Below are 21409 nucleotides of genomic sequence, written 5' to 3'. Positions count from 1 at the left end.
CTCCTAAGGCCTTCTGCATTAGTGGTGATCTTTAAAACCAAAGACAGCATTATTAGCCAATGGCCTCAGGGCTGGATGGAAAGAATGTAGGTATAGTTACTGAAATCCATAATTCTTGTGACCATTGGAGGAATTTGCTTTAGGACAAATATAAAAAGTCCTTCTTTCCTTGGGAGGTAGCATGTATCTGGAATCACTGCATCAAGCACTTTATAGGCTCAAAATATTAAAAGGTTCAAGAATCACAGCAAGTAACTGAAGTGACAGGGTTCCATCCTAGGTCTTTGAGGGTGAAGTCATGAATGGGGGTCAATAGTTCTGCTGTAAACTACTTTTTGCTACCACTGACAGCACTGAATTGGATGGGCCCTAGGGATTATTTAGTAGTAGCTCACATAGGTTGAGCTCTGATTTTGTCAAGTACCATGCAAAGCCTTTACAAGAACTATTGCATTTATCCCTTTTAACAGATTTATAAGGTAGGTACTGTTGTTAATTCCAATTTATAGGAGGTTAGGATTAATCCTACTTGGATTATATAGACTGAGAGTGTGAAAGGGTAAGTCCAAAGAAAAATTAGGATGCCATTAACAGAAGAGGGGAGTGGTTGCTAGGCAGATAAAAGCAATAGATGTCTGCTTTAATTATTTTTTTTAATGTTTATTTTTGAGAGAGAGAGAGAGACAGAATGCAAGTGGGGAAGGGGCAGAGAGAGAGAGGGAGACACAGAATCCAAAGCAAGCTTCAGGCTCCGAGGTGTTAACACAGAGCTCGATGCAGGATTTGAACCCACGAACTGCAAGATCATGACCTGAGCAAAGTCATATGCTTAACTGACTGAGCCATCCGGGTGCCCCTAATGATTTTTCTTAGTATTTTCTTTGTTTGTTTGTTTGTTTGTTTGTTTTTTGTCACCTTCTCTTTGTGTTTGATCTAGTCACTTTGATTTCAGAATAATGTTTGCTTTCAGAAAATGTATTAAGTTTTATCCTTTCTTGAGACTTTTAGTATAGTTCTCTAAGGTTCAGAATCTGAGGTCTAGAATAAGGAGTGTCTTGCCTAAAGTCATTATCACTAAACCAAAAGAATTTAGGAGAGATCTTCTAACTTCTAACCCTGCCTTCCCATGCTTTTGTGCTGTTTTCAAGTCAGCTTATGTTAAATGAATGCTTGTTCTCAGTTTCACTTCTGGCAGAATGTTGTATATTTAACTCATGTGTAAAGATGAGTTATTTGCTTATTGTCTTGCATCTCTCGACAGCTTTTCTGATTCCCATCGCCTTTATGTATATAGAAAGGCTTTGAAGTTGCTTTGAGGTGAACCTTCTCAGTCATCTTAGCCACTTTCAGCAACTTCCAATCTCTGCTGTTCAGATCAGATTTCCATATTCAGACCTTCCACACTTCATTCTAGACTTAGATTTTCTAATTCTGTGACTGTGATCCAGAGGTAGGGATGTGTTTTCCGTTTAGTTCATCCTGCATTTGAGCACCATCCATAATGTATTGGCAACTGTTCTGGGCATAGAAGCAGCTCTACAGATGGTTATAGCATGGTTCCTAACCTTGAAGAGCTCGTTATGTCGTGGAGGAGGCAGGTATTTTTTTATTTATTCCTCTTTGAATGTTTATTTGTTTTTTGAGAGAGAGCGAGCGTTCGCGCGTGCCCAAGTAGGGGGAGGGAAAGAGAGAACAGGAGAGAGAGAATCCCAAGCAGACTTCGAACTGTGAGCATGAGCCCAACGTTGCAGGGCTTGATCTCATGAACCATGATACCATGACCTAAGCTGAGATCAAGAGTCGAATGCTTAACCTGCTGAGCCACCCAGGTGCCCTATTGCTCTGTTATTTAAAAAAAAAAAAAAAAAAAAAATTTTTTTTAATGTTTATTTTTGAGAGAGACAGAGACCGAGCACGAGGTGGGGTGGGGCAGAGCGAGAGAGGGAGACACAGAACCCAAAGCAGGCTCCATGCTTTGAGCTGTTTGGCAGAGAGCTTGACGCGGGGTTTGAACCCATGAACTGTGAGATCATGACCTGAGCCAAAGTCAGATGCTGAACGAATGGAGCCACCCAGGGACCCCCTTTAAAAAAAAAATGTGTTTTTTGTTTGTTTGTTTTACTTCATTATTTTTAAATTAACCATGGAGATACTATAGTTGATACTTACTGAGCAGCTTTGTGCTAGGCTTGTGAAGTAATTCAGCTACAGTTGTGAACAAGACAGGCCAGGTCCCTTCTCCTATAGAACAAACACGTTGTCTCATGGTGAAATCAAACATTGAACACGTAATTTCTTGATACAAGTAATGTCTTGATGAATGCACAAAGTGTTATAGATAATTATAATAGGGTGCTTTGACCTCGTGTGTGAGACAAGGGTACAGGAGGCAAGAGAAGCTTTTCTGAGGAGATAATCTTATTTTATTTATTAATAATAAATTAATAATTATAATTATAAATATTATAATTATATGCACATGCGAGTGGGGGAGGAGTGGAGAGAGAGGGAGAGAGAATCCTAGGCAGGCTCCTCACCATCAGCACAGAGCCTGATGCAGGCAGGGCTTGAACTCATGGACTATGAGATGATGACCTGAGCCGAAGTCAGATGCTTAACTGACTGAGCCACCCACGCACCTCTTTTCTGAGGAGGCATTTAAACTAAGGATGAGTAGAAAACAAACTGGAGAAAGTAAGCAGTTGTTCCAGGGAAAAAAAACTTGCATCGGCTACGTATAGAACACCTAAAGTGTGTTTGCTATTCACTATGCCTGATTTTTCTCTTCAGTGTGTTAGCTACACACTGGTCAGACAAATGTAGCTCAGATACTTTGGGCCTGAAATGTGCTTTTAGGCTTCTTTATTCTGACCTGTACTGCATACTTATTAATGTAAAATTGCTTCTATTTGTGTAGGTAAATTTTCATCATTTGTGAAAATTTTAAGCAAAATTACCGTTTGATATTTGTCACAAGCTCATATTTTGTATATTTTGCTTTCTTTTGGAAAATAATTGATAACATTAAGTAGAGCATGACCGATACTTAATGAATTGTAATCTTTCTGTGAATTTTTATTCCAACTAACATTGGCATGCTTACTTGTTCCTCATCAGTACCTTGTGGTAAGTGCTGTTATTCTCTCCATTTTTTTAATATAATGATGATGAAATGGAGCCTCAGGGAGAGATGGATATACAGTAACTAAATGTAATAGAGGTAGGATTCAAAACCAAATTTGACTTCTGAGTCTGAATTTTTGAGTCGTCTTAGAGTAATTCGTGAATCATAATCTTTTTTCCCTATTGTTCTCTCTTTAGGTTTTTGTCAGGATGAATTGCCAGAGCTCGACCCGGGCACTAGTAAGTTCTGAATGTTCCCAGTGTTTGTGGGTAAGAAATGGATGTGTGTATGTGTACTTTTAAATGTATAACTTAAGGGTGTCATTGGTGGCCTTATTGATTCAGATTTTATTTCACTTTGATTTATAATTATGAGGAGGGCATCTTTTCTAGTTATGCTTTTGTTTTCCTCTCATATTATTCACTGGCTAGAAATGTAATCATTTAATAGAAAGTTGGTTTGCTAAAAATTTCTATTTAATATTAATCTCCTTTCCTTGTTCTCCACCCTCCCATGAAACCAACAACAAAAATTGTGCTTTCATTTATGCACACATGCAACCATATATCCATAACCACTTTTCTAAAGTATTGACTAGCTTTGACATTCTTTTTTCTTCTGAAATGACACGGGTGGCAGGAGGTTTAAAAGAGGGATTTTTCTTGGTTTAGGTAACCAATACAATGACCTTTGTACCACAGTTTAGTTTCTAAAGCACCTTTATCTACATTAAAGTTAACATTAAGAGGGTGACCATTTCAAGTTCTAATTAAATGATGTTTTTCAGGACTCTGTCTTGATCACAGATAATCATCTGTGTTTCCAGTGCTTTCAAAATGTGGCATACACCACTCTGGGATATGGTTATAGCTATTAGAAATAGGACATGGGAATATCCAGGTGTAAAGACCTTATTCTTCTATAATGCCAAAAGGTCAAATGATAATTCAGATTTGAGAATTCATGAGATTATCTAGAGTTATTTTTCTAGTTCGAGTACTTTTTAGGGTCATGAGACTGGCTTTTTGTCACCAATCTGTTGTTGAGGTAAGTGGTAAAGTTTACCTTCTCACCATCCTAGCTAATACCCGCTTTCTGAGGGTGTGGACCTTTTCCTATATTTTTCCCATACATTTTAACAGTATAAAAATTCATGTCTGTTTTACTCGTACTTAGTAATTTCAAGACAAAATAAATCCTACAATGCTAATCAAACACCAGGAAAATAGAATTGTCTTTTTAGAAATCGTAAAGTTTAGTCAGCTTTGTAGGTAGTATAGGCTGTTTGCCCTGACATTCCAGTATCTATGAGTGAACATAATATTTTCTCTTTGCCCTTCTCTTATGAATAGCCCTCACTCAGGAGGAGGAAAATACAAATTCTTGAGTCATGGTCCTTTCTTGGATTTTTGAACATTAGGAAGGACATTGAGATGCCCTGAAATCTTTCAGACAGAACTGCACATAAAATGTGCTAGATAATTGAGAATTGTGTTAAACATTGCCTGCTCTCTCTGCTTCAAGCTCAGTTCTAGGCTCCAGGGGTATACAAACAGATAAGTCTAGATCCTGTCCTCATCTATTAACAGTCTATTGGAAAGTATTTACTTGTCTGGAATTATTTGAAAAAGCATTTTTGTAAACCTCTATTTAGCACATAATACCCAAACTTCTCCTTTCCTGTACTTAATAGCAGTTGAAAATAGCTCATGCCCATCTTCCAGGAAAGGTCCTCACTAAGATTATTATTGAATTTTCTTTTTGGGCCAAGTAATCCTAAATCATTTAACATTTCTGCATAGAATCTCTAGCCAGATAGGGTGATTTACACACCTTTGCATTCCATGAGAATGAACAGATACTGAATCATAATTTTATATATCAGTGCAGAATAGGAGTTACCTAAAAAAATCGCTTTAAAAAAATTGTACTTATGTGGTCAGTATTCTCAATAATCCCCAAATTATCTTTGTGAAGTTAGTAGTATTTTATTCCTCTCTCTCTCTCTCTCTCTCTCTCTCTCTCTCTCTCTCTCTCTCAGTTATTCCTCTCTCTTTTATAACATAATATTACATAATAGTCTAATAACAAATAGCAAAAGTAAAAATTTATCATCTCTGTCTAAGCCCTTTGGAGTTCAAATGAGCATGCCTAGTCCTACCAAGTGATAGGAAACCATATGGACTGTATGTGTTGTCTTACGTTGGTTATGAATATTGAAATTGCAAACTCCATGCCTTCTGACTGGGAAGGAATAACATCTCCTATGTTAATGCCTCATGACTTTTGCATATTAGATTGAGGACAATAGGGATTTCTCTGTGATGCCTCTTTAGAATTGAGAGGCCCCAATGTCTCCTCTACCCTTCAAATTCCTGATAGGGAAAGCCTGCTCATACTAGCTGTTTTTTGGAACAGGAAATGCCATTGTTGCTGATTTCCCATTGTGGTTGACAGTAGTTGTAGACAGCAAGTTTGGGACAACAGGTGGGATGTGTTGGAAATAGATGAGGAAAAACTGATTTTGTCCAATTCTAATGGCTTTTTTTTTTTTTTTTTTAACCTTTTCTGTGATAAAGCAGATGGGTAGCCAGGCTTAGAATATGGGCAGCTGTTCACACTCACTCTGGCTGCCTTCTTATGATTCCTGGGCTTGTTGGAGTCCAATGTTATGGCACAGGTTCAGGCTAAGTTCATTTCTACAAGAAGCATCTCTGTACCCTGCCCATTAGCATAAGCTAGGGACAAGGGCAGTCAAAGGTCAAGAAAAGTTCAAAACAGCATAACCTTTCTGTGCTTCTGTTTCCAAATAACCCCAGCCTGCCCTGCTCCCCGAGTTTTTTCCTCAACTATCGTGTTTACCGTGTAGTTGTAAAACTCAAGAGAACAAGGACTGACTTGATACAAGGGAAGTTAGAGAATAGAAGTCATTGTTGCTTAAAACAGGAGAAATAATTGATTTATGTTTGGGGGCCAATTAGGCTATAAAACAGGAACAGTAAAGGGACCTATGACTTTAGGACAGCTACTTGCTCTGATTTCTGTCCCACAGACAAGGGGCTCCCCAATAAAGGCTGTCAGCTCTCTAGGCTAAATTATTAATTCCTTTCATGCCTCTCAGGGATTGTAAACAGCACATAATACAGGAAAACAATTGATACTGTTCAGTTATTGGCCAGATAGAGGGTCAAAGGGTAAATAGTTGGATTAGCAACAGCTGTTCTTCCTCCTCAGTCAAACTTTTGTTCCTTCTTATCTATTTCAGCAAAGTCCTTCCTGTGTTTTTGGCCTCTAAATAGTTAAATCCATTTCTTTTCTTGTAAAATAAGCCTACAAATAATTATTGACCAAAATTGAAAATACTCAATATTTTACTTCAGTTTCCAAAATTGAAAATGGGCATTCTTTTTGGTATGTGCTGACCATGTTGTTTGAAGTTCAAAGGATATTATCCCAAGGAAAGTAACTACTTTAAGTTAGACAAATTAGAAGCTTTTTAGCTATTTTTACCAACTGCTTGAGGTTCTTGGTGCAGCTTGATTAAAAGAAAAAAAAATTGCCTTTGTTTAAAACTGATAATGCATGATAATAAGTAGGATGATGCATGTTCATTGTGGAAAACACTAAAAGAAAAATATAAACCCCCTGATCCCACCACTCAGAAATAACCATTGTTTCTTATTTGAGATTATGTCCTTCTAGCTTGTCTGAGTTTGTTTTTTACATAATTAGGAATCATAATATGTATACAACTTTGTATCTTGTCCCTGCCCACCCATCATTACATTGTGAGCATTGGTCCAAGTCATGAAACATTTTTCATAAATATATTAAAAAAAATTTTTTAATATTTATTTTCGAGAGTGGGGGGGAAGGCAGAGAGAGGGAGACACAGAATCTGAAGCAGGCTCCGGGCTCTGAGTCAGCGGCACAGAGCCCAACGTGGGGTTCCAACCCACGAACCGTGAGATCATGACCCAAGCCAAAGTCGGATGCTTACCTGACTGAGCCTCCCAAGTGCCCCTTTTCCATAAATATTTTTAATGGAAGAATAATATTTCATTCTAAGGGAATAACTGCCATGATTTTTTTTTTTTAAGCATTCTCCTATTGTTGGACATTTAGGTTGTTTCCGGAAGGTTTTTCTACATTCTATAATGCCATGGTAAACATGTTTTTGCATAAATTTTTCTCTGCATTTCAAATGAGCCTTTTAACATATAAACCAAAATTCTTCTGAATTAAGAGCATGGGAAAGGCGCCTGGTGGCTTGGCCGGTTAAGTGTCTAACTCTTGGTCACAGGTCAGGTCTTGATCTCATGGTTGTAATTTCAAGCCTTGTGTTGGGCTCCACATTGAGTGTGAAGCCCACCTTTAAAAAAAAAAAAAAAAAAAGGTGGGGGGGGGTGCCTGGTTGGCTCTGTTGGTTGAGTGACTGACTTTGGCCCAGGTCATGAGCTCATGGTTAGTGGGTTTGAGCCCCGCGTTGAGCTCTGTGCAGACAGCTCAGAGCCTGGAGCCTGCTTCAGATTGTGTGTGTGTGTGTCTCACTCTACCCCTCCCTCACTTATGCTCTGTCTCTCTCTGTCTCAGAAATAAATAAACGTTAAAAAAATTAAAAAAAAAAGGCGTGGTCTCTGGCTCAAGGTTGCTTAGGTTCTATTTGGCTTCAGTGTTGCTTAGGTTCTATTTGGCTTCAGTGTTTACTAGGTCTGTAATATCTTGGCTAAGTTCTTTAACATCTCTGGACCTCAGTGTTTTCATCTGTAAAATGGGGACAGTAAAAATTTATCCCTACTTTACAGGGCTGTTGTGAGGATTAAATTAAGTAATACACACACACACAGATACATTTACATTTAGAACAATGCTTGGCAAATGGTAAACACTTAGTGTGTGCTATTCTAGGCTATGTAGCATAATGTTGAAATTCTCGGTCTTTCTATATTAATGGTTGTTGTAACTGCACTTTATTCAATTAAAGTAGCCTATGTTTTTTAATTACACAAAGATATATCATTCCAGATGTTAGCAGGTGTAAGTTTCTGCTTCAAGTAAACAGTTCCCTCAGAGAGGCAGAGCTCATATATTGCTGACTACTTTGGCCAAGACTGTTCTTTACCATCTGGTTGACTGTTAGGGTGTTTTGTTCCCCATCCCCCAGCCAGCAGTAGGTAACCTCCCAAGTGACCATCTGCCAATCCATTTATTTAACCTCCTAGGAAACTAAAGAAGTTAACCTCTGCTTATTTAAAACACATACTCAATATTCTGGTTTCTCTTCAAATCGTATAAATCTTTCGCCTAAAACACATACCCAAATTATGCACTCTTTGGTCAATACCATGCTCATTCTGGGGAAAAAATTTGTACAGTTAAAAACCTGACCATTATTATTTTATTTTACTTATTATTTTTTAAAATGTTTATTTTTGAGAGAAAGAAGAAAGCACACGAGTGCACGTGTGAGCGAGAAAGAGGCAGAGAGAGGGAGAGAGAGAATCCAAAGCAGGCTGTGAAACTATCAGTGTGGAGCCTGACGCAGGACTCGAACTCACAAACCGTGAGATCATGACCTGAGCTGAAATCAAAAGCTGGACACTCAACCTGTTGAGCCACTCAGGCGCCCCCATTACTATCTTATTTTATTTTTATTTTATTACTATTTTTTTAAATGTATGTTTATTTTAGAGAGACACACACAGAGTGTGAGTGGGGGAGGGGCAGAGAGAGAGAGAGGGAGACACAGAATCTGAAGCAGGCTCCAGGCCCTGAGCTTTCAGCACAGAGCCTAACATGGGGCTCGAATTCATGAACCGTGAGATTATGACCTGAGCTGAAGTCAGATGCTTAACCAACTGAGCCACCCAGGTACCCTCCCCATTATTATTTTATTCTATTTTTTTTATTTTTAATTTTTTTTAAATGTTTATTTTTGAGAGAGAGAAAAAGAGAGCACAAGCAGGGGAGGAGTAGAGCGAGAGGGAGACACAGAATCTGAAGCAGGCTCCAGGCCCAGCTGTCAGCACAGAGTCCGACGGGGCTCAAACCCACAAATTGTAAGATCGTGACCTGAGCCAAAGTCAGACGCTCAACCGACTATGTCACCCTGGTGCCCCCCATTACTATTTTAAAAACACTGCATACTTGGGATTCGTGCTGACACAGACATATATATATACAATATATATATATATATATATAATATATATATTCATATATAATATATAAACCTAGATATTATATATTATAAATATATATAAAATGTATAATATACATATTTTCCCCCTGCTCATCAAGGATCTAGATATAGATAAATGGGCATTTAAAAAGAGACATGAAAGTTTGTCTTTGCCCTCTCTTGCCATACTGATGGATGCCCACCAAACAGGGATCCATTGGTGATAAGGGTATGAATAGCCAAGATAAAAAGCACTTTCAGAATAAAACAGGCTAACATCACTAGCTTGCTCTGGTTTTGCATTCATCTGTGAGGTGTTTTGGGATCACAGGGATCCTTCAGTCTACAAAAGAAGAATGTGTATTGCTCAGCTAGCGTACCCATAGATTCCTGTCCAAAACTCTAATATTCTGTATGATGTCTTAATGGGTTCATTCCTGGTTGTCAAACTATATGTCACAATTTTTGATCTCAGAAAACTGTTCATATAAGCCCAAGTAAATTTAAGGTGGGATGTTAGAGATCAAGGAAGGAAGGAAAATTAACATTTACTGGGTATCCCTTGTGTGCCAGGCACTTTCATATATTCAGTAAGAGTGAGAAGGATTATATCATATAAAATTATGTAATTTTAAGTTTGACTTGGTAATACCTAGTCTTTTGTTCTTCCCTCCCTTCCCTTTTTCTCTTTGATGTGTGCCAAGCTGTGACACAGTTCGTGTCCCCAAGGGGCTCTGGTTTAGTCAGGAAGATGGACACAAAACTTGATAATATGTGGCTACTACTACCACTAATAACTAATACTTATTACACACCAAGTGCTTCCCATGCAAGCACTCGTAAAACTTGTTTAAAAAGACACTATCCTTATCTTACAGATGAAAACATTGAGGCCTGAGAAGTTAAAAGACTCACCCCAAAGTACATAGCGGAGAAATACCTGAGGTTTGAGAGCTGTTGTTTTAACTCCTGTTCTGTCTCTAGCTCTCTTGAGTGTGGCAAGTCTCAAATGCTAATGGGAAAGCTTAAAACAGTATAATGACTTATATATAATGGGCTTTTTTGTATACATACAGAAGAGTACACTATTTTTTGGGTGTCATTTGGGCTCTTTTGCATGCAATTAGAATGGACACAAATTTGGACACAAAGAATTTTGGACACAAAGAATAATTCACTGTGGAACAGGTTCCCAAAGAGATTTCTTCTGTGGCTCAGGTTCAGGATTAGTCCACTATATGTCAGACAGATTCTTTCCTGAAACAAATGAAGATAAATGCACACATCTCCCTTGTTTCCCCCTTTATGTCCCCATGTCCCCTTTCCTTCATAACACTTCGTTAGTGATTTAGATATTTCACATTCATAACTGTTCCAAGAGCCTGTTTACAAAGCTTCAGCTGAATCTGCTAGATCACTGCTACATCAGGTCTCTGAATGTGGCCTTTTGCTGGGGAGTTCTCTTCTGATAAGGATTCTTTTGAACAGGGTAGGGGTGGGATGAGATTCAGAGCTTAGGCTGAGCTCATCCCCTTGACCTCTGCCCCTATTACAGAGTTTATACTGACTTGGTAGGGACTCCCTATGGAGCCAAGAGTTTAGGACTTGTTTACAATTGATGAAAAGATAGTTGCATTCAAAGGCTGTTGTTGGGTCCTTGGGTAGTCATGAATCTCTGCCATTATCTCTGGTGGGTGTAGGGAGTGCTGGAACATCTGGGGCTGGAGATTTGCAATGGATGACTAAGAAGGAATGAGAAGAAACTAAAGCTAGATAGTTTGCTGAAATTGTTTCCACAGAAGCAGTATTGCAGTAACATTTTGAGAACAGAGATTTGTACAAACCTGTGCCTTATTTCATTAAAAAAAAAAGCTGAAAGTGGTTTAAATGCAGGGTATGATAACAAAGGAGATGCATGGGAATTCTTCTCTTCCTTTTTTGATGTCTCAACAGGGAAAATTTGCTGTTAGGCAAATGTATCAGTGGAGGGAACACTAGATTATTAAAGCCACCTTCTTCAGAGTTATACATAGTTTTACAAATTGGTATTTTCTCTAAAAATTTCATGATGCTCTAAGTATGCTGGGACAAGTATAGCAACTCAGTCCCAAGAGTCTTCGTATACCTTTTCTGGGCACACTTTGATCAACTCTGACCACTCTTTAGCCTCTATACCTGAAGTTACTTTTTTTTTTTTTTGGTCCAATATTTGTTGTAGATGTGAATCTGAAAAAAAAGATAAGCATCTGTCTTTGAAGGATGCTCATAGTCACTATGAACCAAAACTAAATAAATACATCCTCTGTTGGAAAGCATAGGAAAGCAAGCTGCATTAATAATAAGATTCAAAGTGACAATACCATCTTGTATCTTTTTCCTCTCCATACAAAATTCCATGTGCTAAAGGTAGTCTGGCCTATAGATGTGTTTTGTTTTATTAAGTGTATATTTAAATAAAAACCTGTAAGACTTTTGTAATAATTTTGAATTTTTGGCCTTCCTGATAAATTGGGTCTAGATTTCTACATGGCATCTGTTGGCTGGAACAGAATAGTGACTGCCTTTTTGACCTCAGCATGCACTGTCAGGTTTGTCATATACCTAGATGACCTCCTTCACCCATTTATGTCTCCTTGTCAGTCTTCTGTAGGCATTTGAGTTTGTAGCTCCTACATTAAAAAATGATAATTGTCAGTGCAGATGAAGGAGTGAGAAAATGGAAACTATTTTGAGTATAATCTAATAATATCTGTTAAAGCTGAAATTGTGCAGTTTACTTTTACAGATTTAGCAGCTTAAAATTTAAAGATTAAAAAATTACAGATTCAGCAATTCATGTCTCAGTCTTTATCCTATAAGAAATGACAGGTAAGCAAAATTATAGTCACAGATATTCCTTTCAGCATTTATAATAGCAAAAAAAAAAAAAATGGAAACAGCTTGAAGTTTAATAGAGGACTACTAGTTTAATAAATTGTGATAATCCATGGAGTACTTACTCCATGGAGCAATGGAGTACTTACTACTATAGAATTGCTAAGGAGAAGGCAGGTTTTAGTCTTGAAGAAGGATATACTGACATGTTTGTTAATAGTGTAGTATCTGGGCAAATGGGGTCACAGGGCAACTTTCATTATTTCTGTGTTTTAATTTTTTTTTTAATTAAAAAATTTTTGTTAATGTTTATTTTTGAGAGAGAAAGAGAGAGTGTGAGTTGGGGAGGTACAGAGAGAGAGGGAGACACAGAATCCAAAGCAGGCTCCAGGCTCTGAGCTGTCAGCACAGAGCCTGATACGGGATCGAACTGATGGACTGCGAGATCATGACCTGAGCATAAGTCGGACACTTAACCAACTGAGCCACCCAGGCTCCCTTAATTTTTTTTTTTTTTTTTTTGTAACAAAGCTCTTGTATTAAAAAAGATAGATTAAAAAAAAAAAAATCTCCTCTCATTTTAGCTACAAAGTTTCCGAGGCTGTTCTGCCTTAAATTGAGCCACTCACGTTCCAGCTTCTCATTTAGATCACAGATTTTTACATTCAGAAATCTCTCCTTGAAATTGCTCTAAGGAAAGGGCATCAGTATCCACAAGTAGCAGGAACCATCTCGAAGCCTGAGAACAGGGTAAGAGCCTAGAGCAGCATTTTCCAGCTTCTACTTGCAGCTCTCCCTCCATTCACAGTCCTGCTATCAAAACTGGCCTGCTTTTCAGAATCAGGCTTGGCACTAACACACTATCAATAATAAAGGGAGCCTTGATAGCTTCTCATTTGACTGTGTTCTCCTGGCAGTTGGAGGGTTACACTGCTGAAAATGACCTTTAACGGAAGATAGCATGGTGCAGGATAAAAAACATGAGAGTTCGCATCTTGGCTTTTGCCACTCCTTGCCTAGTGACCGTTGGAAACCTGTGAAGCTCAGTTTATTTATTCACAAAACAGTAATAATCCTTCTTAGGGGTTGTCTTTAAAAAATAAGTGAGGTAATATATATATGAATTGTCTAGCATCTAGCTGCTCTAGCCAATCCTGTTTGCTGATATATGTGATGAAGGGTTTCTAACTCTTTTGGCTAATATCTAGTGAGCATTTGCTATATGCTAATGGTTTAAAACAATTTTTTTAATGTTTATTTATTTTTGAGAGACAGAGACAGAGTATGAGCGGGGGAGGGGGTGGGGGGGGTGGGGCAGAGAGAGAGAGAGAGAGACACACACAGAATCAGAAGCAGGCTCCAGGCTCCATGCTGTCAGCACAGAGCCCGACACGGGGCTTGAACCCATGAACTGTGAGATCATGATCTGAGCCGAAGTCAGATGCTTAACCGACTGAGCCACCCAGGTGCCCCTGTATGCTAATGGTTTTAAAACATTCTCTCATTTATTCTTGCAACTCTTACAATGTTGTTCTCAACTCTTGTTCCCTCCATTTTACAGATGAAGACACTGACAGTTTCACACTTGGCCAAGGCCACACAGCTGGTAACTGGCAGAGCTGGAACTTGTGTGATTACAAAAACAATAAACTTTTAATCTTTTTAAAGTAGTGGTATGATTTACATAGTTAAACGCACAGATAGTAAGTATAAGGTTCAGGCACTTTTTACAAAGTGTGTACCCTTGTAATCTCTGTTCTGTTAAAATACAGAACATTGTTATCCCTTCAGAATATCTTTATGCTTTTTTCTCAGTTGATTCCACAGTTCTACCTCAAGAAGCAATAATTTCTGATTTCTGTCATGATAAATTAGTTTTACCTCTTCTAAAATGTCATATATATGGAATCATAGCAACAAGTGCTCTTTTGTGTCTAGTGTTTTACAGCATAATGTTTGAGACTTATCCATGTTGTTCCAGGTTTTAGTAGTTCATTTCTTTTTATTGCTAAGTAGTATTCCATTGACTATATTCACAGTTTATGTATACACCTGTTGATAACCTGGGCTGTTTCTAGTTTTTGGCTGTTATAAACAAAGCAGCTGTGAAAACTCTTTTACAAGGTTTTTGTGGATATGTGTTTTTATTTCTCTTCATATATCTAGGAATTGTTGGGCCATATGGTAGATGTATGTTAAGCTTTATGAAATTGCTAGTTTTCCAAATTGTTTATATATTTTACAGTTCTAACAATGTATGAGTTCCAATTGTTGCACATCTTTGCAAGCATTTGGTATTGTCAGCCTTTTTTTTTCCTTTAATGTTCATTTTTGAGAGTGGGGTGGGGGGAGGGTCAGAGAGAGAGGTAGACACAGAATCTGAAGCAGGCTCCAGGCTCTGAGCTATCAGCACAGAAGCCGACATGGGGCTCAAACTCACGGACTATGAGGTCATGACCTGAGCCAAAGTCAGATGCTTAACCGACTAAGCCACCCAGGTGCTCCTGGTATTGTCAGCTTTTAAGTTTTAGTCATTATAGTGAGCATGTTTATGGGACTGATGTTTTTAATTTGCATTTCCCTAATGACTAATTATGTTGATCACCTTTTCATACTCTTTTTGGCTATTCGTATATCATCTTTCTATAAATCTTTTTATAAGTGTCTATTCAAAATCTTCTGACTATTAAAATGAAACCATGTTCTCTGTCCTGTTATTGAGTTGTGGGTTTTGTTTTTGTTTTATGTTTTTTTTAGGATACAAGTCCTTCATCAAATACATGGTGTGAATATTTTCTACCAATCTGTGGCTTTCTGTTCTACTTTAATATGTTTTTTTGATTAGCAGGAGTTTCACATTTCTAGGAAGTCTAATTTATTAATTTTTTTCTTTTATGGTTAATGCTTGTGTTCTAAGAAATCTTGGCCTGTCCTGAGGTTGCAAAGGTGTTTTGTGTTTTCTACTAGAAACTCTGTTTGTAGTTTTAACATTTATGTCTATAACTCATCTCAAATTAAATTTTTTGTATGGTATGAGAAATATTAGTTTGTTTTAGCACCATTTGTTGAAAAGACTTTCCTCATTGAATTTTTGATGTACTTGCTGAAAAATTGATATTTTGTATGTGTGAGTCCATTTATAGATTGTATTCTCTTCCATTAATCTATTTATCTTTTCACCATTACTGCAGTGTTTTGAATACAATAGCTTTATAATCAGTCTTGAGATCAGGTAGTGTTAGTGCTCCAACTCCATTTTTCTTTCAAAGTTGTTTAGACTATTTTGGCTATTCTAGGGTGTTTTGTTTTCATTTCCCTATAGATTTTAGAATCATCTCGTCAGTTTTTTCTTTTTTTAAAGAAGCCTCCTGAGATTTAAAAAAAAATTTTTTTTTTTTAATGTTTATTTATTTTTGAGACAGAGCATGAATGGGGGAGGGTCAGAGAGAGAGGGAGACACAGAATCCGAAACAGGCTCCAGGCTCTGAGCGGTCAGCACAGAGCCCAAGGCGGGGCTTGAACTCACGGACCGCGAGATCATGACCTGAGCTGAAGTCGGAGGCCGAACCGACTGAGCCACCCAGGCACCCCTAGATTTTTTACTGGACTGCACTGATCCTGTCAATTTGGTTAAGAGTTGTCATTTTAGAATTGAATCTTCTAGAATTCAGTATATCTTTTCACATATTTAGAACTTTTTTTTCTCAGCAAGTATTTAAAGTGTTGAGATCTAGTATATCTTTCTTTAAACTTACCATAAGTACTCTTTTTTTTTTTTAATGTTATAGTAAGTGGTATTTTAAAATGTTATTTTACCATTGTTTATTGCTAGTATAGAAAAGCGGTTGATTTTTGTATGTTAACATTGTTAAGTTTGTTTCCTAGTTCTGGTAACTTTAAAAAATTCCTTGGGACTTTCTATGTATATATCTGTGAATAAAGACAATTTTACTTATTCCTTTTTGATGTTTATGAGTTTTGTTTATTTTTATTACCTTATTGCATTGGCAAAGATTTCCAGTCCAATAGTAGATAAAGTGGTGAGAATGACATTCTTGTCTTGTTTTTGATCTTAGGGAGAAAGAATTCAACATTTTACTTTCAAGTATGTTGTTAGCTATAGATTCTTTTCCTCCTTTTATTATTTTTTTAAATGTTTATTTTTGAGGGGGGGGGTGGAGGTTGTGTGCACAGAGAAGTGTCTGTGCTGACAGCAGAGAGCCTGAGGTGGGGCTTGAACTCACAAACCGTGAGATCATGACCTGAGCCCAAACCAAGAGTAAGACACCTAATCAACTGAGCCACACAAACACCCTGTTCCTTTTATTTTTATTTTATTTAAAAAATTTTTAATGTTTATTTAATTTTGAGACAGAGGGAGACAGAGCATGAACAGGAGAGAGGCGGAGAGAGAGGGAGACACAGAATCTGAAGCAGGATCCAGGCTCTGAGCTGTCAGCACAGAGCCCGATGTGGGGCTCGAAACTCATGGACTCTGAGATCATGACCTGAGCCGAAATCAGACGCTTAACCGACTGAGCCACCCAGGCACCCCCTCCTTTTATTTTTAAAAGTTGTGATAAAATATACATAACCTTTACCATCTTAACCATTTTTAAAATGTGCAGTTTAGTGCCATTAAGTACATTCATATTGTTGTATAGCCATCACCACTATCCATCCACAGGACTCTTTCATCTTCTAACACTGAAAGTGTGTACCCATTAATATTTCCCTATTCCCCTAGCCTCTGGCAACCACTGTTCTACTTTCTCTGTGAATTTGACTACTCTAGGTATCTTATATAAGCAGAATCATGCAGTATTTGTCCTGTTGTATGAGGCTTCTTTTACCTACCATAGTGTTTTCGAGGTTCATCCACGTTGTAGCATGTATCAGTTTCTTTCCTTTTTGAGGCTGAATAATATTCTATTGTCCGTAAACACCACATTTTCTCTATTCATTGGTTGATGGACACTTGGATTGCTTACACCTTTCGGCTTTGTGAATAATGCTGCTCTAAATATAAATGTGCAGATATCTCTTCAAGTCCTTATTTTCAGTTCGAACACTGGAATTGCTGGATCATACGATAATTCTATTTTTAATTTTTTGAAGAACAGCCATACTGTTTTTTACAGTGGCTGCATCATTTTACATTCCCACTAGCAGTGCACAAGAGTTCTAATTTGTCTGCATCCTCACTAACACTTGTTATTTCCTGTGTTTTTGATAATAGCCATCCAAATGGGTGTGATGCCCCATTGTGATTTTTTTTTTTTTTTAACGTTTATTTATTTTTGAGACAGAGACAGAGCATGAACAGGGGAGGAGTAGAGAGAGAGGGAGACACAGAATCTGAAACAGTCTCCAGGCTCTGAGCTGTCAGCACAGAGCCCGACGCGGGGCTCGAACTCACGGACTGTGAGATCATGACCTGAGCCGAAGTCGGACGCTTAACCGCCTGAGCCACCCAGGCGCCCCTACCCCATTGTGATTTTGATTTGCATTTCCCTAATGAGTAGTGATATTGAACATCTTTTCATATGCTTATTGGCTATTTATATATGTTTGGAGAAATGCCTGTTTAAGTCTTTCGTTTTTAAACAAGTTTTTGTTGTTTTGAGTCATAAAATTCTTTATTCTGGAGATTAACCTTTATCAGATATATGATTTGCAAAAAAATTCTCCCATGTCATGGATTGCCTTTTTACTTTGTGTTCTTTTATATACATAAGGTTTTAATTTTGATGTAGTGCAGCTTACCTTTTTTGTTGCCTGTGCCTTTGGTGTCATATCCAAGAAATCATTGCCAAATCCAAAATCATTCAGCTTTTCCCTGCGTTTTCCTCTGACAGTTTTATACTTTTAGGTCTTTGATTCGTCTGGAGGTGATTTTTGAACATACGGTGTAATCCACGTTCATTCTTTCGCGTGTGGATATTCAATTTTGCCATCACTATCTTTTCAAGGATTGTCCCTTTCCCCACTGAATGGTCTTGACAACCTTGTTGAAAATCATTGACCATATATGGGAGAATGTATTTCAGGGCTCTGTATTCTATTCCATTTGTATGTCTATTTTTATGTCAGTATCACGCTGTTTTGATTACAGTAGCTTTATAGTAAGTTTTGAAATCAGGAAGCTATACAGTTTTTTGTAGTTGTCCTTTATCAGCATGAGAAAGTTCCCTTGTATTTCTAGTTTGCTAAGAGTCAAAGCCTGACCTTAGACCATACTACCTCCAAAAGATTTTTATTTTTATCTAACTCATAATTTTGGACACATTCCTTTTTATTTTATCTGTGTGAATCTATTTTTTGTGTAGTCATAAACCAACTAACTGGTTTTCTAGATTGATTTAGAAGTCTCTTCAAACTTGAAGTCACCATCTAGTGGTCTCTTCTGGAAGCACAGAAGTGAGAACCTGTGATAGTGCGTTGGCATTTATGCCCAGTTAGTCCACAAGGTGGCAATAGGCCCTAACTGAAGAGCCAAGAACAGGAATCAGACTGAAAAATAGAAGAAAACAATGCTTGTAAAACTCATAATTAAACAGAATAGAAAACCAGAATTTTCTGAAAATACTGCTACCCCTCAAAGTCTGAGAGAAAGAATGAACCTTTATCTCATTCTAAAAACATGTAAGAAAATTCTAATTAAAATGTTGGAATCCATTTTGCTGCCTCCCTTCCTTTCCTTTTAGACTTCAAAATCTTGGCTTATTCAGTAGCTGTCCAGTTGCTTCACTTTGAATATTGGGGGATTGGAGGAGTAAGGTGATAGAGCTAGTCATTAATGCAAAGGGATATGAGTTTAGGGAGTAAGGACAGGAAGGATGTGCACTTAGATCCAAGAGCTGAAAATCTACTTCCAGGAGATTGCAGAAAGAGGCATTATTGGCTCCATGCTGTCTGTTGGGTCTAAGACTCCTCTCCTTGGGCATAAAAAAGCAAAACAGGGGCGCCTGGGTGGCGCAGTCGGTTAAGCGTCCGACTTCAGCCAGGTCACCATCTTGCGGTCCGTGAGTTCGAGCCCCGCGTCAGGCTCTGGGCTGATGGCTCAGAGCCTGGAGCCTGTTTCCGATTCTGTGTCTCCCTCTCTCTCTGCCCCTCCCCCGTTCATGCTCTGTCTCTCTCTGTCCCAAAAATAAATAAACGTTGAAAAAATTAAAAAAAAAAAAAAGCAAAACAAAAAAAGGTTTTTTTGAGTGTTCTAGTCTAAGGTGTGGGTTTTTCGTGTAAAAATGGAAATTGAGAGAACAGAGATTTTCCTGGACAAACAATTAAGATAATGATGAAGGAAAAAAGTCCATTAAGGGGATGTGAGATTCCAAGAAGCCATGGGCAGAATATATGGGGCTTGGAAAATTAAAAGATAACGGGTGGGGTGAGTTTCTAATGCTCCTTGAGGTAGTTTAGAGAGAAAGTTTAGGAAGACTACTAGGCTGGAAGTAATGTGACCTGGCAGCCTAGAACAGCTTGCTTGATTATTGCAGTGATGCCACCTTTTTTTGACCTCAGCCAACTTAGGCAGAGGCCCATTACCTACTTAATCTGACTGTTCCTGTTTTCCATTGGAAATGGACTATCATGCACAAATAAATTTGGGGTAAGGATGATAAATGTGCTTTGGCAATTAAGGTATGACTCCTGTTTGAAACATGACCTATATATCACAATCTCATTACTGGAAAATTTAAAATAAGGATACTCTTGATGTAATACCTGTCATACAGCATGTATCAAACTACTTTGAAATGACCTTGCTGAATGAAGATTAAAAAACAAGAATAGTAGCAATTGAAAACTACCACTAATTCCTTCAACAGTGATAATGGAGTTCTTCTGAGAACTGCATGATTTATTTTTTGTATGTAATTGCAATAGGGTTTTTGCAACATTGTTACCTATTTTGTAGCAGCCAGGTGTTTTAGTGGAATACTAAAGAGTCTCTTGTTAATTTTAGTTTATAAACACTGAATTTTATTAACAGTTAACAAACTACGATAGCCTTTATTCATAAGTAGAAATGAATTGAACATCATTTACTCATAAGATGGATGAATGTTGGATTAATTCACCAAGAGGATCCTGTAAGTAAATGCCTTGAGAATCCTGGGGCTAAAGGATTGGGAAGGAAGAGGAGAAGGTAGAAAAATAGCCACAGGCTAGCTAGAAGGAGGCTCAGTGCAATGGGCCTTTGGAGCTAGGTATGAAATAGAAAGTGTTCTTCTGTGACTTAAAGCAAAATCTGACCATTGTGTGTGTGTGTGGTCCATTGTGTATGCACAGATTTATAATAATAGTTCTAATACTGTCGATAGAATTACTCCTCATTATGTGATCAGTCCTGTTGACAATTATTTATGAGTCTAAAACCAAATGATTCTCCTAGGAATTGTTTTTGCTTTTGCTGAATGGAGTAGATTTGTGTAATTGAGAAGGAAATAAAATCCTTTTTGTAATGATTTTGTGGTGGGACTTTTGTTGATTTGTTTGGCGTCTGGATTATTTAGTATCTCAGTTATCCAGGAATCTGTCAACATAACTAAGATGTAGTAAAAACCAAGCCCTAAATGTAATTTTTATCAAAACAACCTTAATTGTGGTATTTAGTCTCTGTCTCTGTCCCTTTATCTTTTTTTTTTTCTGTTAGAGGTTTTGCTAGACAAAAACTTATTGGTAACCCTTTCCTAATAGTAATGATAATTTTGGCCCTTAATTATATCTCACCAAAAATATATTACAATCTCTTCACATAGATTTGATAACTGATTTTTGGCCAGTTACTTTCAACCTCTTACCTTTGTGTTTGTGTTTTTGTTTTTTTTGTTTTCCAAACGGGTAAAAATATCTGCAAACAAATCTCAAGCAACATCAGTAAATTAGTAGAAATGATCCTGCAAATATAGGTGAAAGGTCACAGGGTCATTTTCAAAGCTTCAGAAATACAAGTTTGGGAGAAATAGATTTGATTGGGGAGTTGGTATGGCTGCTCACAAGTTAGTATTATAGTGCTCTCATGTGAAAAGAATACTACCCAGAAGGAATTACTTTTGATTAGTCTTCTTGATATACTTAGTGCCCTTCAGTTCTTAAATATTAGTTTTTTACCTCATGTTCAGAATGCACAAATTTAATCAATGTAATACTGAAAACAACTACCTTTAGTGGAGCTTGCTGTGTGTCCGATGAGGTGCCAAGGACTTTATTCTCACCATATATAA

The 21409-nt window shown here is 37.6% G+C and overlaps 1 protein-coding gene across 3 annotated transcripts in view; it reads left to right on the top strand.

Annotated features, from left to right (window-relative positions):
* NR6A1 (nuclear receptor subfamily 6 group A member 1) overlaps positions 1-21409 on the top strand; it is a 231724-nt gene that overhangs the window by 32790 nt on the left and 177525 nt on the right. For all 3 annotated transcript variants that reach the window (XM_040482294.1, XM_040482296.1, XM_040482293.1), the window contains exon 2: positions 3322-3363. In XM_040482294.1, coding sequence (XP_040338228.1) covers positions 3322-3363 — 42 coding nt within the window. The remainder of the gene's footprint in view (positions 1-3321; positions 3364-21409) is intronic.

The sequence above is a fragment of the Herpailurus yagouaroundi genome, unplaced genomic scaffold, assembly GCF_014898765.1.
Source record: "Herpailurus yagouaroundi ecotype Mexico unplaced genomic scaffold, PumYag 160, whole genome shotgun sequence".
In the NCBI taxonomy this organism is placed as follows: Eukaryota; Metazoa; Chordata; class Mammalia; order Carnivora; family Felidae; genus Herpailurus; species Herpailurus yagouaroundi.
The sequence above is the reverse complement of the archived record's forward strand: the minus strand, read 5'-3'. Positions and strand labels throughout refer to the sequence as shown.